This window comes from Citrus sinensis, chromosome 3, assembly GCF_022201045.2.
Source record: "Citrus sinensis cultivar Valencia sweet orange chromosome 3, DVS_A1.0, whole genome shotgun sequence".
Taxonomy (NCBI): Eukaryota; Viridiplantae; Streptophyta; class Magnoliopsida; order Sapindales; family Rutaceae; genus Citrus; species Citrus sinensis.
This window is the reverse complement of record NC_068558.1, coordinates 37,790,017-37,805,223: the sequence shown is the minus strand read 5'-3', so window position 1 is coordinate 37,805,223 and position 15,207 is coordinate 37,790,017. Positions and strand designations below refer to the sequence as shown.

The following is a 15,207-nucleotide window of genomic DNA, read 5'->3' as shown; positions in this document are numbered from 1 at the left end:
CCAAGAAAGCACCATATCGTTGCAGCGCTGCCATAAAGAATGTTTTGGATCATCTTCATCTGGTGTGTGAATGGTTCCTTTGATGAATCCCAGTTTGTTTTTTGCACTAAGACTCACTAGCATAGATCTCTTCCACATAGCATAATTTGTTCCATCTAAGACTTTTGGAACAAGAATCATGCCAGGATGATCAGAAGCATGAAGAAAAAGAGGGTCTGAGGAATCAACCGTAGACATAGACATAGTGTGATGAGAGGTTTGAGAAGATATATGATTTGGTGAATGATTGTGACTGCTATCACTATCAATATCAATATCATCCATAAAAAAAGAAGCGGAAGTGTTTTACTGAATCAAAACCATTGCTCTGATACCATGAAAAATGACATTTGAAAAGAATACAGATTTTATTCTTCTATGTATATTCTGCAGTAGAATTACAGAGTACTTATATAAGTTTACAAGAGCAAATATTCACAAAACAAGGGAAAGTAAATAATGATCCCATATTCAAAGGGATTACAAATCAGCCACATGTAAGGAAATAATCTCTCTCAATTAGTCAAGTGAAGCTAACGAAATCTTAACACAAACGCATCTGTGAGACCTGGCGGACGCCAATTGGGATTTCATGCACGAAACGACAGAATAGACTTCTTCCTGGAATCGGGTTGTGCTGAAAAAGTTCAGGAATTATATCCTTGACGTTAGAAGCACTGACCTTGTTAACAAGGTCGTTGGTATGCATCACTAATCTCGGCATCACCTTTTTGCCTCGTACTTTTACTAGCCATTACCGATTCAAAAACCCTAATCTACTAAACTCCCACCACAGTAAAATATAATTAATTCGAGTATAAATAATTTAAGGCATATATATACTGCTAAAACGCAGTGTACTTTGCTAAGCAAGAGCAAGGCAACATTGAAAGTCTTCCTCGTATTTGTTTGTGTTGTAGTGCTTTTGGTTTTGCGTTTGCAGTGCTTTTGGTTTTGTGTTTTTTTGTTTAAAAGAAAAATTAATAAATTTTTAAATAATCTCTATCAACTTATCAAAAAGTCATGTTCTTTCAGTTTTTATAACCACAATAGAGAGAACATTTTCAGTAATGAAATTTGTGAATAATGAACTTTAGAATCAGATAAGAGATGAATGGATGAATAATAATTTTATTGTTTATGTAGAAAAATATGTATTTAATAATGTTGATAATAAGTCAATTGCACAATGTTTTCAAAATATGAAATCGCATAGAGAACAATTGTAAATGTGTTATAAAAAAATTTATATATTCAAATTTCAGTTTTTGCATTTTGTTGTTATTTAATTTAGCCCCCGGTAAATTATTTTTCTAGATTCGCTACTGGGTCAAAGCAGGGGCGGATGTAGTGTAGCTGAAAAAAAAATTTTTTTTTGTTTAAAAGAAAAATTAATAAAATTCTAAATAATCTCTATCAACTTATCAAAAAGTCATGTTCTTTCAGTTTTTATAACCACAATAGAGAGAACATTTTCAGTAATGAAATTTGTGAATAATGAACTTTAGAATCGGATAAGAGATGAATGGATGAATAATAATTTTATTGTTTATGTAGAAAATATGTATTTAATAATGTTGATAATAAGTCAATTGCACAATGTTTTCAAAATATGAAATCGCATAGAGAACAATTGTAAATGTGTTATAAAAAAATTTATATATTCAAATTTCAGTTTTTGCATTTTGTTGTTATTTAATTTAGCCCCTGGTAAATTATTTTTCTAGATTCGCTACTGGGTCAAAGCAGGGGTGGATGTAGTGTAGGACTAGTGGGGGCTTGAGCCCCCACTGAAAAAAAAAACTTTTTTGTTTAAAAGAAAAATTAATAAATTTTTAAATAATCTCTATCAACTTATCAAAAAGTCATGTTCTTTCAGTTTTTATAACCACAATAGAGAGAACATTTTCAGTAATGAAATTTGTGAATAATGAACTTTAGAATCGGATAAGAGATGAATGGATGAATAATAATTTTATTGTTTATGTAGAAAAATATGTATTTAATAATGTTGATAATAAGTCAATTGCACAATGTTTTCAAAATATGAAATCACATAGAGAACAATTGTAAATGTGTTATAAAAAATTTTATATATTCAAATTTCAGTTTTTGCATTTTGTTGTTATTTAATTTAGCCCCCGGTAAATTATTTTTTTAGATCCGCTACTGTTCGCAATGTTCGTCAATTGATCCCACGAGGTTTCCAAAAGAAGAAATTGGTTATTTTACATCCAGTTTCTTACTAAAAATACTTTTATTTATGGTCATTAATTATTGCGTTATTCAATTATTTATTATTGTTACTCTCAGACATTTCTAAATATTATACTAAGTTTTAGAATGTTCTTGTTTTTTTTCTTCTACTTCCTACTCTCTCTCTCTAACCATAAGTTTACCTGAGCACTAATGGATCTTACTGCAAATACTATAAGAGCTCAACCACAGCCTTTTGTTGTAATCTCCAGACGATGAAGGACTTCCCCCCTTCACTCTTTTTGTCTTAAGCAAAATGCATAATTTTTTTAAGTAGTGGATAAAAGTTTGTAAATAATTAAATTTTAACATAAATTGAGATAGGAGATCTCAAAAAATACTATGAATTCTTGGGTGTTGTGGGATTTTGATTGTAGAGTTGAACTATCGGCACCATTTCAAAATTCTCTTAAAACTCTTTTTCCTGTTATATTTTTTTAATAACCAAAACATCCTTTCTTTTTTTTTAATAAATAAACTTTTTTTTAAACCTTCTCTCTCTACAAAATTAAAAAATGCTAACTTCCAAAAATAATCAATATGAAAAAAGAAAGAAAAGGAAGACATATTGATGTTTTATGTTTATGCAAATCAATTATCTGGATGAGACTAAAAAAATATGAGTGAGTGAGAGAGAGAGAGAGAGAGAGAGAGAGAGAGAGAGAGAAGCAAATGTGATTCAAATGGTTTTGGGTCGCAAGGGAAGTAAAACTTAGCTTTATTGGTTTCTTCTTGAGATACAAGAAATGACCTATCCTGCGTATAGATTTAATCATTGGCATAAGAGGTTGTAAGTATTGCAAGATGTTATCTTTGAGTTTAAGTTATACATGCAAATTTCATTTAAAAAAATAAAAAGATTAAAGAGAGAGAAAAACATAAGTGGGTTTACTTTTATTTGGTGTAAATGTTTGTTTGGTTCTTATATTTTAAGTTTACTGGCCTTTTAATCCTTATATTTAAAGAAAAAATGTCTCAAGACACTCTTGATATTAATTGTTTTACACTCATATCATTACTTTTCTTTCCTTTCACAATAATATTATTGTCAATATTATAAAAAAATAATTTACCAAATCTACCTTAAAAGTAAAATAAAAATTAGTGAAAATTTATTATTATTATTATTTTTCTTTTAAGATTAATTTTGTAAATTTATTTGTTTATAAATAATTGATTAGTAAGATTATTGTAAGTGCATTAATTATTGCTTAAAGTTGATTGGTATCAATTTATTTATAAATAATAATTAGTAAGATTATTGCAATGTCATGGAAAATACTAGTTCTTTTATATTGATTTTTTTGTTAATTTGCTAATAAATAATTAACTTTTTCCAATTGGAAATTTATTAAAATCAAGAAAATTGAAATAATGGTATTATTATAAAAATAAAGATAAGAGTGTAATATATCTAAGAGTATGAGTATCTTGAGATATTTTTAAAAATATAGAGACTAAACGGACACTTTAAACCAAAATAACTAACCGATTATTTACCGTATAGAATGGGGTTTTAAGAGAATTTTGGAACAGTGCTAATAGTGTCACTCTTGATTGTCTGCTGTGCTTGCAAAGTTGCATATTGAGTTGGGCTCCAACCTAACTTGATTACCCAAATTCTGAATTGATATTAATTTTTAAAAGTATAACAAATTAAAAAGAATAATATATTAAATAAAAACAGTAAAACTCAAAGTTTGAAATTCTCTCACATATTAAAAATAAAATAAGATAATAAAAACTTGTTGCAGTAAAAACGTACAATTTGATACTGAAGTTATAATTAGACTTTGTTTGGGCCAAATTTTCAATAGAATTTAGATAAAAGGGAAAATTAAAGTGTATCGGTTTCCTTAGTCAATTTAAAGGGACAGGCTGAGTTTTTTTTTTTGGTTAAAATTTATTTTTTAAATGTGTGTATGTGTACATACAATATATATATATATATATATATATATATATATATATAATCATTTTCAGGTATGAATGCCCTCATTTTTTTTTAATACGAACACATTGTTAAGTCGTACGGCTCAATAAAATTAATTTTTAATATTCTATAAAGCCGTATGGTTTTAAAATATAATTTTGGAAACATGCACCAATTGTGGGCAACCTTTGTAATATGGCTAAGTTTGTGTAGGCCATCCGGTAGTGATTCCTTTAATCTATTTTTATCTTATACTTTTCAAATTAATTAACTTTATGATCACTATATATAGTGTTTCCTTTAGTCTCTACTCATCCATGATTAGAGTCTCTACTCATCCATGATTAAAGAGAGCAGAAAAGAAAAGAAAGAAATAAAGAAAACGGTAGGAAAAGACCCTATCCTAGCTTCGAAGACGTTGTTTACATATACATGTACATTGAGAGGTCATAACGTCAAATGTTGTAGGACCAGTTTAGCAAGTCTTCTATTTTTATTTTTTACAAAATTTTCTATTTTTGTTGAATTTGTCTAGAATATAGATAGAGGTATATCTTTAATAGTTTTGCATAAACTTTCAATAAAATTATGAAAAATTCTCATGCAATGATAGAGCTACAAATTATTTGTACAAATTGATATGACATAAAGCTATATATTGATTTAAAAAATACTAAAAATAAGGCTATGATTATGGTAGAGCACAAATCTCAGTCACACATGCAAAATGATAAACATTAAAAAAACTCATTATAACTTTGATCGTATGATTATGAAAGGATGCTCTACTTTAGAACGGTTACAATATAACTGGACTCTAAAAAACTAATAATTATATAAATCATGCAATGGTATTATCTAATTAATATTTTTATGTCACATTAATTTATTTAAAGAGGTGGTGATTGTCACCATTAACAGTTTGTTGGGTGATTTTTAAGTAATTTTATTTGACTACCTATTTAATTTGGATTTTTAGATTAATTTAGGCATTGTCCCCACTTTTTTTTTCTTTTTATTATTGCTGTTATAATGTGTTTTTAGCATGAATCACCAAGTAGAAGTAACAAGACAAGAAATTGCAAGGACGGGACAAGAGACCTATTTTAGTATACTTTTCTCGTTAGCCTTTTGACCATATTGTCGTTCACTATAGACTCGTGCTCATTAGTCAACATTGGCGTCGCAATGCTCCTTCTTATCCGATGTTGGCACTTGGCAGGGATGTCTTGTGACCACTTAGAGTGCTGCTAAATATCAATAACAACGAGAGATTTTACCTGAGATAACGATTGCTTTGGTATGCTTAGTAAGAATTGTTGTCAAGCGCTTAATAAATAGATAATGCCCCAAATTAGCATTGTTTGTGAGTGCGTTTGTGTTTGTACAGCATTACTATTATATATATACTAGCTTTTTCAAACTATATTATTGCAATATACTTATCAACGGAAATATAATTAAATGATACCTTTAAAATTTTGTTGGTAATTCAGTGATACCTTATGAAACTTCTTGTATCTTATTGATAAATACTAAACATAAAATAGCTGGACAACCATTATTACCCATAACAATTTTTATGGGGAGTGAGTTTTCAATGGATTGCAGATGAATCATTCACCACGGATGGATTTTCAAAGAGTCCAATAATTGCATTGATATAGGCTGCTTTCCCGAAATTTCCACAAGTCTTTTAATAAAGAGACGTCAGCTTTGAGGTGAAATATGTGCTTGTCATCGTCTAACATATTTATATGTTTTAAATTTCATCAATTATGTCAAGATGACAAGCCTTAAAATTGTTCAATTTTTGGAACTTTGCCAAGTAATTACCAGAGAGACAAGTTTATATAAAATTATTCTTCTTATCAATTATCGTTTTCTTTCACTTCATGGACCCATTACTATATAATGACAAGATGATAATTTTTTTTTCTTTTTTAAATCTAGAATGGCCGACAAGGTTTAAATATAATGACAGTTTTCCTCTACCGACAGCTGGTTTTAACTTTTTCGTTAGCAATTTGTTTGAGCAAGTTGGTGGACAGGATGACCGAATTTCCTTTCATCTACTCTTAACAGATTCTAAAAAAGAACCTGAAACTACTTTTGAAACGGAATATTCCCCAGTGAAAAATAAGTATTCCAATTTCAATCATATAGAGAAATAATATAAAAATGCATCCGGACCCTGTTTCCGTTAAATGGCTTAAATTCACTCCACTCTATTATTTACATTTGATGTAACTCATAATCAGCCAATTGTAACTTACATTAATGCATACGTAGTTACTATTTAATTGTTTGGCTAAAAACAATTGAGCCATGCTAAAAGAACTACTGATGGGTTGATGTAACGTCAGTATGAATTAGAAAGAAAAAGGGTCAGGAAATATATGCAAGATTAATTGCTTGACCTTTTCGCAACTTCAACTGAACTTGCTCCTAGCTTCCAGATTTTCTCTACTTCATCTCCCATAGTCCCGTATCTTTTCTGATCGATACAATTTCTCAACTTATTTTCATAATCAATTTATCTTTCTGATTAAATAAAAGATAAAAAAAACCTGTTCCTTTTCTTTGTTCTGCATAATTTTGTTACTTCATTCTACTGATCAACTCCTTTTTTTCCTTTAAAAAAAAAAAAGAAAAGAAAAAATGTCTATCATTGGGGAGGCCATTCTAACAGTCACTGTTGAGATGTTGGTTGAAAAGCTGGCTTCGGAGGTGATTCAGCTATTTGCACGCCAAGAACAAATCGAAGCCGGTCTTAAGAAATGGAAGGAGCTATTGGTGACGATCAAGGTGGTCCTGGATGATGCCGAGGAGAAGCAGATAACAAAGCCCTTGGTGAAGATGTGGTTAGACAAACTCCAAAACTTGGCTTACGATGCAGAAGACATGTTGGATGAGTTTGCAACTGAAGCCTTCCGGAGGAAGTTGTTGCTGCTTGAACAAGCTGATCGTCAACCCACCGGTACTACAAGTAAGTTCCGGATGCTCATTCCTGCCTGCTGCACAAAATTCAGTCCGCGATCTGTCAAGTTCGATTCCATGATTGCGAAGCAAATAGAGGAGATTTCGGCCAGATTTGAAGAAATTGCAGCAGAGAAAGATCAACTGGATTTGAAAGAAATTTCGGGAGGGTTCAGGTACGGCAGAGTCCAGGAAAGGCCGCTGTCAACAACCTCTTTGGTCGATGAAGACGAAGTTTACGGCAGAGAAAAAGATAAGGAGGCACTCGTTGGACTGTTGCGGAGGGATGATTTAAATAGTGGCCGGGGATTCTCCGTTATTCCTATAACAGGTATGGGAGGTCTGGGGAAGACCACTCTTGCTCAACTTGTTTTCAATGATGTCAGAGTGAAAAAATATTTTTCTTTCAGAGCCTGGGCTTATGTTTCCTAAGATTTTGATCCTGTTGGGATAACAAAAGTGATGCTACAAGCAGCTGTTGGAAGTGTTGATGTCAATGATTTAAACTTGCTTCAACTGCAACTGGAGAATCAACTGAAAGACAAGAAATTTTTACTTGTTTTGGATGATATGTGGACCGACAATTATGATGACTGGACAAACTTATGCAAACCATTTAAAGCTGGCTTACCAGGCAGTAAAATTATCGTTACAACTCGGAATGAAGATGTTTCGTCAATGGTGACCACTCCTGGTGCGGCGTACTCATTAGAAAACTTGTTGCGTGATGATTGCTTGAGTATATTTGTTCAACACTCCTTGGGAAGAACAGATTTTGTCGCTCATCAATACTTGAGCGAAATCGGTGAGAAGATAGTGGACAAGTGCAACGGTTCGCCTCTAGCAGCAAAGACTCTGGGGGGTCTTTTACGAGGCAAATATGACCCCAAAGATTGGGAAGATGTGCTAACTAGCAAAATATGGGAGTTGGGCGAAGATAAGAGCGGTATTATGCGTGCTCTAAGGGTTAGCTATTACTATCTTCCTTCACATGTAAAACGATGCTTTGCACATTGTTCGTTGCTACCCAAGGGCTATGAATTTGATGAGAGGCAAATAGTTTTACTATGGATGGCAGAGGGTTTGTTACAACATAAGACTGATGAGATGGAAATGGAAGAATTAGGCCGCAAGTCTTTTCAAGTGCTCCATTCAAGGTCATTTTTCCAACGGTCAAAGATAGATGCGTCACGGTTTCTTATGCACGACCTTATTCATGATCTTGCATGTTGGGCTTCTGGAGAAATATGCTCTAGCATGGAGAGTACGTGGGACAGAAAAAATCAACGGAGATTTTCCAGAAATCTTCGTCATTTATCTTATCTCAGTAGCAGATTCGACGGAATTAAAAGGTTCGAGGGGCTCCATGAAGTTGAACATCTGCGAACTTTCTTAGCATTGCCACTTAGCACAAGGAAGGAGCGGTACGTGACTAATAACCTTGTTTTTCATGTCATACCAAGACTACGGCGGTTGAGAGCCGTATCCTTGTGTCGTTATTGGATCTTTGAGCTTCCGGATAACATTGGGGAGTTGAAGCTTTTACGGTATCTTGACTTTTCCCGCTCTGCAATTGAAGTTTTGCCTCAATCGGTCAGTTCTCTTTATAATTTACAGACACTCATTGTAGAGCATTGTTACCGTCTAAAGAAGTTGTTTCCGGACATAGGGAACCTTGTCAACTTGCGGCATCTCAAAAATTCTCATTCAAATCTATTGGAAGAGATGCCTTTGAGAATTGGTCAATTGACGAGTCTCCGAACACTGGCCAAATTCGCTGTGGGTAAGGGCAATTGCTCTGGTTTAAGAGAGTTGAGATCTTTGGCGCTTCTTCAAGAGAAACGGACTATTTCAGGCTTGGAGAATGTGAATGATGCTGAAGATGCCAGGGAAGTTCAATTAAATGGCAAGGAGAAACTTGAAGCGCTATCGCTGAAATGGGGTGACAGTACTACTAGTAGCGATTCAAGTGAGGTAGTAGAAATCCAAACCCAAACTCGGGTTCTTGAGATGCTAAAACCTCATTATGGACTGAAAGAGCTGAAAGTACAGGGTTATGGTGGTACAAAATTTCCAACTTGGTTACGACAGTCCTCATTTGATAATTTGGTGGTACTAAGGTTTAAAAATTGTAACCGGTGTACCTCCTTGCCATCAGTTGGGCACTTGCCCTCGCTTAAGAATCTCTTTATCAAAGGCATGGCCAAAGTGAAGAGTGTTGGTCTGGAGTTTTGTGGAAATGATTGCTCAGAGCCTTTTCCATCACTAGAGACTCTTCGTTTCAAGGATATGCAAGAATGGGAGGAATGGATTTCTCATGCAGGTACTGCTGGTGGTGACCAAGAAGCTGCTAAAGGGTTTCCGCGCTTGCGAGAGCTTTCTATTGTAAGTTGTTCCAACCTTAAAGGTAGATTGCCCCAGCGTTTTTCTTCACTTGAAAGGATTGTCATTCGGAGTTGTGAGCAATTGTTGGTGTCATATACGGCGCTCCCCCCACTCTGTGAACTAGAAATTGATGGATTTAGTGAGGTGGCTTGGATAAGTCATCCGGTTGAAGCAGTTGTTTCTGATTCTTCAAATTCAGGGCTGGAGGAGTCAAGAGCGGAATTTCTGCCCCAGGAAATTACGATCCCTAATCAAGAATCACTACCGGATGGTCTGCACAAACTTGGCCATATTACAAGGATTTCGATGGTTGGTTCTCATTTGGTTTCGTTTGCTGAAGGAGGGTTGCCCACAAATCTGAGCGAGCTCATGCTTTTCGGTTGTCGATATCTAACGGCCCTGCCCAACGGCATGTACAATCTCTCTTCTCTTCAACGTTTGGAAATACGAGATTGTCCACGAATAGCATCCATTCCTGAGGAAGTTGGTTTCCCCCCAAAAGTCACGACACTACAGATTGAAAGCCCAAACATCTGTAAACTATTCTTCGATTTGGGGTTCCACAACCTCACCTCAGTTCGAGAACTCTTCATCGCAGGAGGAAGGGAAGACGATGTGGCCTTCCAACAGCTTCCTACTTCTCTAGTCGAACTGGATATAAGAGAATTTCCTCGGCTGGAATCCCTGTCCTTTGTTCGCAACCTCATTTCATTGGAAAGACTTGACCTCTGCAGATGTTACAGTCTAAAATCTTTTCCAGAGAATGGCCTGCCTCCTTCAGTTGTGTTTCTAGATATCTATTTATGTCCTTATTTAGAGGAAAGGTGCAAAAAGGACGAAGGAGAATATTGGCACTTGGTAGCCGATATACCTTTTGTCCGACTGAATCACAAACTCGTCTTTGATCCCCGTGAATTTTCTTGAACTATGTTTATTTTCATAACCAAGAGGTATGCCTGTTTCAGAACTACACATGCACTCCTTTTAAGTTTTTGTTTAAATCTTTACGTAATTTTGTCAATTTGCTCTTTTTTTTTTTTTTTAATGGTCCGAACAATTTCGTCATGTATTATTTTTCCCCATTTGTTGCAGTTGACTGTACGCACATATCATCTTCTGGTTCTTTGTGATGATAATGTCAGATCAACCTCAAAGTCGGGCAGAGAGTTTGACAAACCGAATGAAGAAAAATTCAGCAAAAAATCGAAGGCTCTGATATTTGCTCTTTACTTATGCTTGTACACAGTTTTAAGTGTGAAATTAGACTTGTAATATTTCCCAACATTTGTAGTTTAAGTGTGAAACTAGACTTGTAATATATTTTCCCACATTTGTAGTCAAGTGCTCTGTCTGAGATAATGCTTCAGATTTAATCAATCCAAGAATTGAAAAAAAAAAGTACAGTACTAGGATTGATTAATTTGTATAATATTCACGATAATTTTCAATCTAAAATTACCAAATAAGCGTATATTACATCTCAATTTTGACTTATTAATTAACGGCAGATAATGTTAATTAATTAACATTAATTATCGTTAGATAATGCTATTTATCGATTTTGACTATTTGGGACAAAAAGTTTCAGAGTCAAGTGCTCTGTCTGAGATGATGTTATTTATCAATTTTTAATTAACTTATTAATTAACGGTAGATAATGTTATTTATCAATTTTGTCTATTTGGGACAAAAAGTTTCAGATTCTAGTTTCGGTTTGATTTCTTGAGATGGACGTGACCTATTAAACGAAAAATTATGATCCGGTGGACTTTGCCTAGAGGAAAGAATATTTTAAGCTTTTAACGTTTATATTTTCGGATTTGATCACCATGTTCGAATCAATGTCATTTCTGCTCGGACTTAAGTACTGCTCCTTAAAAATTTACTACTTTTCATGCACATGTATGAATATTATTATGATTTGTTGAAATAAATACGTAAAATGGCGGGGCTCAAAGGAAAAGTCTAAGGAGATCTAACTTGAACTTTCAATTTTTAAATTCTTAAAAATAATAAATAACTACCAAATCAAATCATAAAAAAAAAGATTATTATTTAATGTCAATACCATACGGAAAAAAAAAATTGTATTTATAATTTATGAAGGAAAATAGTTAGAAAGCAAGAGTTCTCACCTCACTACCTATATAAAATTTCTAAGACTCAAAGGAAATAGGCTATCATACATTAGTGCGCCTTAGTGGGAACTCTTAAATCACTTTATTATCCAATATTTTAAGTTCATACATTAATTGTGCAAGGCCAATATAGACTTTTTACACTAATTTTTTATATTCTATTTAGTAATCTTAAATTTTTTTCAAACTCTATAGGCGCTATGGCACCCTCTAGTCCTCTATATCCTCCGTGCCAGTAGACATAGAAAAGTGGATAAAATATATTTAGGCTTTGTAAGGTACAATTTTTCAAGTAGTATTTATTAGTAAAACTTTTACACACTACTACAAAAAAATAAAATAATGATTCATAAGTTATGACGGTTTTTATTAACAACTGTCATAACAACCGTCATAACTACAAAAAAACAAAATAATGACTAATTGTTTAGGCATTTAATTTTATGTTTTAAACAGACACTTAAATTTCACTCATTTTTCCTTTTACATCGAGAGGGCCTTCGGGTGATCCCGCAACAAGTTTTATAAGTTCATCTCATTTTCAGAAAATTATTACATCAAACTTTGCAGTATTTTTTTAAAAATCAAATAAAGAAGAAATTTAAAGAATTAACTAGTTAAATCCACCTTCTTTCATTTTTTTTGTAATTAACTTTTTATTATATTTGACCACACTAAGATTGTCCGAATATAAATTTAATATGACTATTTTACTTCATAAGATAAAAATATCAAAATACTTAAAAATTTCTTATAACTTCAATAATTTTTTATACAAAACTTATTGTATCTAAATGATGTATAAGTACAACAAAGTCTGATTTATTAATATTCAACTAAGCTATCTATTCTATTCGAATAAACCGAAATTCCATTTAGAAATTTGTAAGATCCATTTAATTAATTAGGCCGAATTTAATAGTTGTAGTACATCGTCAACTTGAGCTCAAAACTATTACTCCTCAAATTTTTTCTTTCTATCTCAAAATTCTACTAAAAATTTGGCGTAAACATACTTTAACTCGACCATAAGTTGTTTTCGTTGTTGTTTATTCCGTTCTGTCTCAAAACTCCATTAAAATTTGGCCCAAACGACTCTAACTTGATCAAAAAATATTTTTATTTTTGTTTATTTAAAAAAAAAAGCGCTGTGGACAGATGACAATCTTTTTTTTAAAAATATTTATTTATTAATTTACATTGAGCTGAGCTGAAACCGAACTTGATACCGAATTCTTACTTTATATTAATTTTTAAATTAAAGAAAAGATTTAACAAGTAAAACATGAAAACTTTTTTATGGAATGAAAAATATGAAAAAAATTATATAAATAAAATCCAATGAATAAAAATAATTGCATAAATCATGTGATATTTATTCAATTAATATTTTATGTCTTTATATAAAAAATTGATAGTTGTTTATTCTTTATTTTACATTAATAAAAAAATTATCTAAAGTACTGATTGTTTTAATTGTTTTATTATTAATATCACTATTATTGAGATATAAACACGCACTTTGGTTTACTTAATTGAAAAAAAAAAAAAAGAGTGAATTTGATATGGTAACTGGTATATTTATCTGTTTGTTTTGCAGGCTGCGAATTCAAGTCTTAAATTGGTAACTGCTACTGGCCATGGAGGTGTGTCTGTCTTACTCTCTATAGATTTTGTTTTTTAAATTAAATTCTAAAAATAAAAGTATGGAAACAGAGAACGCTGAATTGAATCTAATTTCAGCTTATATTTTATTTTCTCTTATTCCTTTATTTATTTGTTTGTTGGTGTGCAAAAATTAATAGCTTAGCATGGTGAGAAAAATTGAGAATAAGTTTTCTTCTCAAATCTAAATCAGATTTTTGCTCTGTTTTCCATTCTTCGAACAAATTATAAATTTGAGTTTGAGCAGTGGATTATAAACACTTAGATTTAGATTTTTCACAAAACTTTGCTCTGAAATACAATAATAATGTTTCATGTATTCAATTTCATTTAGAAAGCACGCCTTTGCATATAAGTGTTTCAAAATTATCCAATTAGTTGTATGTTTGTTTGACAGATCACAAATTAAGAGTTTAATTAAAATCTTACGTGCGGATTTGATCTTTTGTTTTACCTCTGTATTAGATAATTAAATTTGGTAAGCTTAATTGATTAGTTAAAGCTAAGTTGAAGAGGCTGAGCATGCGATCAATCCTTATCTTATTTGAGAATCGTTAATAATGTAGGGAGACCCAAATGTAGGAAGCTCATCATCATCAGCTAATAAGAAAAGAAATAGGACTTCAAAGGTTTGGGATGAGATGACAGAAGTCAACAGAGGTGGAAAAGTCAAGGCTGCATGCAAACATTGTAAGAAGGAGTTTCCCGCTGACAGCAAGGACGGAACCACACGTCTCTGGAATCATTTGCACAGATGCCGAGATAACCCTAAGAGAAAAGGGCCTGGTGGTCGTGATAGGGATGATCAACATCAATCACTGTCCCCATCAATCAAAACAAAAGAGTTAGCCAGTCTTATTAAAGAAAAAGAAAAATCTATTCGTGGTCTGATCAAGCACTGGTTCGACCCAGAAGGAGATACTAGTGACCCATGGGTGTTCATTTCGAGAAGAGATGAAATACTCCAACTGTTAAAGTCAAGACAGGATGAAATACTCCAACTCTACCAAGAAGAGAAGGAAAATCTTTGCCAATTTCTTAAAAAACTCTCTTGTCGTTTCACCCTACAAATTGCTAATGGAAGTGTCTTGGTAGTACACTATATTAATGATTGTTGGGAACGGCAGAGCAAGATTATTAGTTTTTGGGAAGATCCTCTTGATGATTTCGAGAATTTGGTGGAAGCTGTGAAACAATCATGCTTGGATTGGAAGATCGACACGAATATATGCTTTCTACTTCATGTTGAGCGAAATGATCCAGAAGACGAACGGCATGACGAAATTGCAGAGATGTTAAGGGGGTTTAGTCAACGACGTTCACTCCCTTTTGCCGGCTGCCTACTTGACGCTGTTTATTTTCTGGATTATATTTATGGTAAATTGTGGACCGTAGATTACTTGCAGGATGGGATAGAGTCCTTATCGATCTGGGCTGATTATGTGTATAACAAGGACCGTAGATTCTTTCTGTTGGACGGTGCCCTAAAACGAGCGATTTCCTGGCTCAAATGGCCTGACGCTTCTTTCTGTGGTCTTTTAGATTGCTTCGAGACGATGGGGGGCTTGAAAGAAGTATTTTCAGCGCTGGAGCAATTCGATTCCGATTTTAGGTCAATTAATTTAAGTAAACAAAAATGGGATGAGGTAACTGCCACGCTCGAGCATTTGAAATTCTTGAAGGATGTTGCTGACAGCTTCTGGTGGGAGACAGTAGATATTCCAATAATTGTAGATCTTCCGTACGTGCATAAGATATTAACGGATCGGTGCAACCACACCATTGAAGATTGTCTTTTTTGCCAAGAAGTGA

The 15,207-nt window shown here is 33.0% G+C and overlaps 2 protein-coding genes across 3 annotated transcripts in view; both read left to right on the top strand.

Moving 5' to 3' along the window:
* The first annotated feature begins 7,669 nt into the window (after positions 1-7,669).
* LOC102618915 (putative disease resistance protein RGA4) lies at positions 7,670-10,933 on the top strand. Its single transcript, XM_006478636.4, has 2 exons — positions 7,670-10,542; positions 10,685-10,933. The coding sequence occupies exon 1, from the start codon at positions 7,670-7,672 to the stop codon at positions 10,514-10,516; it is 2,847 nt and encodes a 948-aa protein (XP_006478699.2). The 3' UTR covers positions 10,517-10,542; positions 10,685-10,933.
* A 2,286-nt stretch (positions 10,934-13,219) lies between these two features.
* The window catches only part of LOC127901107 (zinc finger BED domain-containing protein RICESLEEPER 2-like), a 58,605-nt gene continuing 56,617 nt past the window's right edge, over positions 13,220-15,207 (top strand). Inside the window, exons 1-2 of one of the 2 annotated variants that reach the window (XM_052437280.1) lie at positions 13,220-13,376; positions 13,962-15,041. In XM_052437280.1, the coding sequence (XP_052293240.1) occupies positions 13,371-13,376; positions 13,962-15,041 (1,086 nt within the window). In that variant the 5' untranslated portion in view covers positions 13,220-13,370. The remainder of the gene's footprint in view (positions 13,377-13,961; positions 15,042-15,207) is intronic. The other variant, XM_052437279.1, reaches the window with a different exon arrangement.

What these genes read in the sequence shown, in the direction of transcription:
- LOC102618915 (XM_006478636.4), top strand. Translation starts at nt 7,670, where the DNA reads ATGCTACAAGCAGCTGTTGGAAGTGTTGATGTCAATGATTTAAACTTG.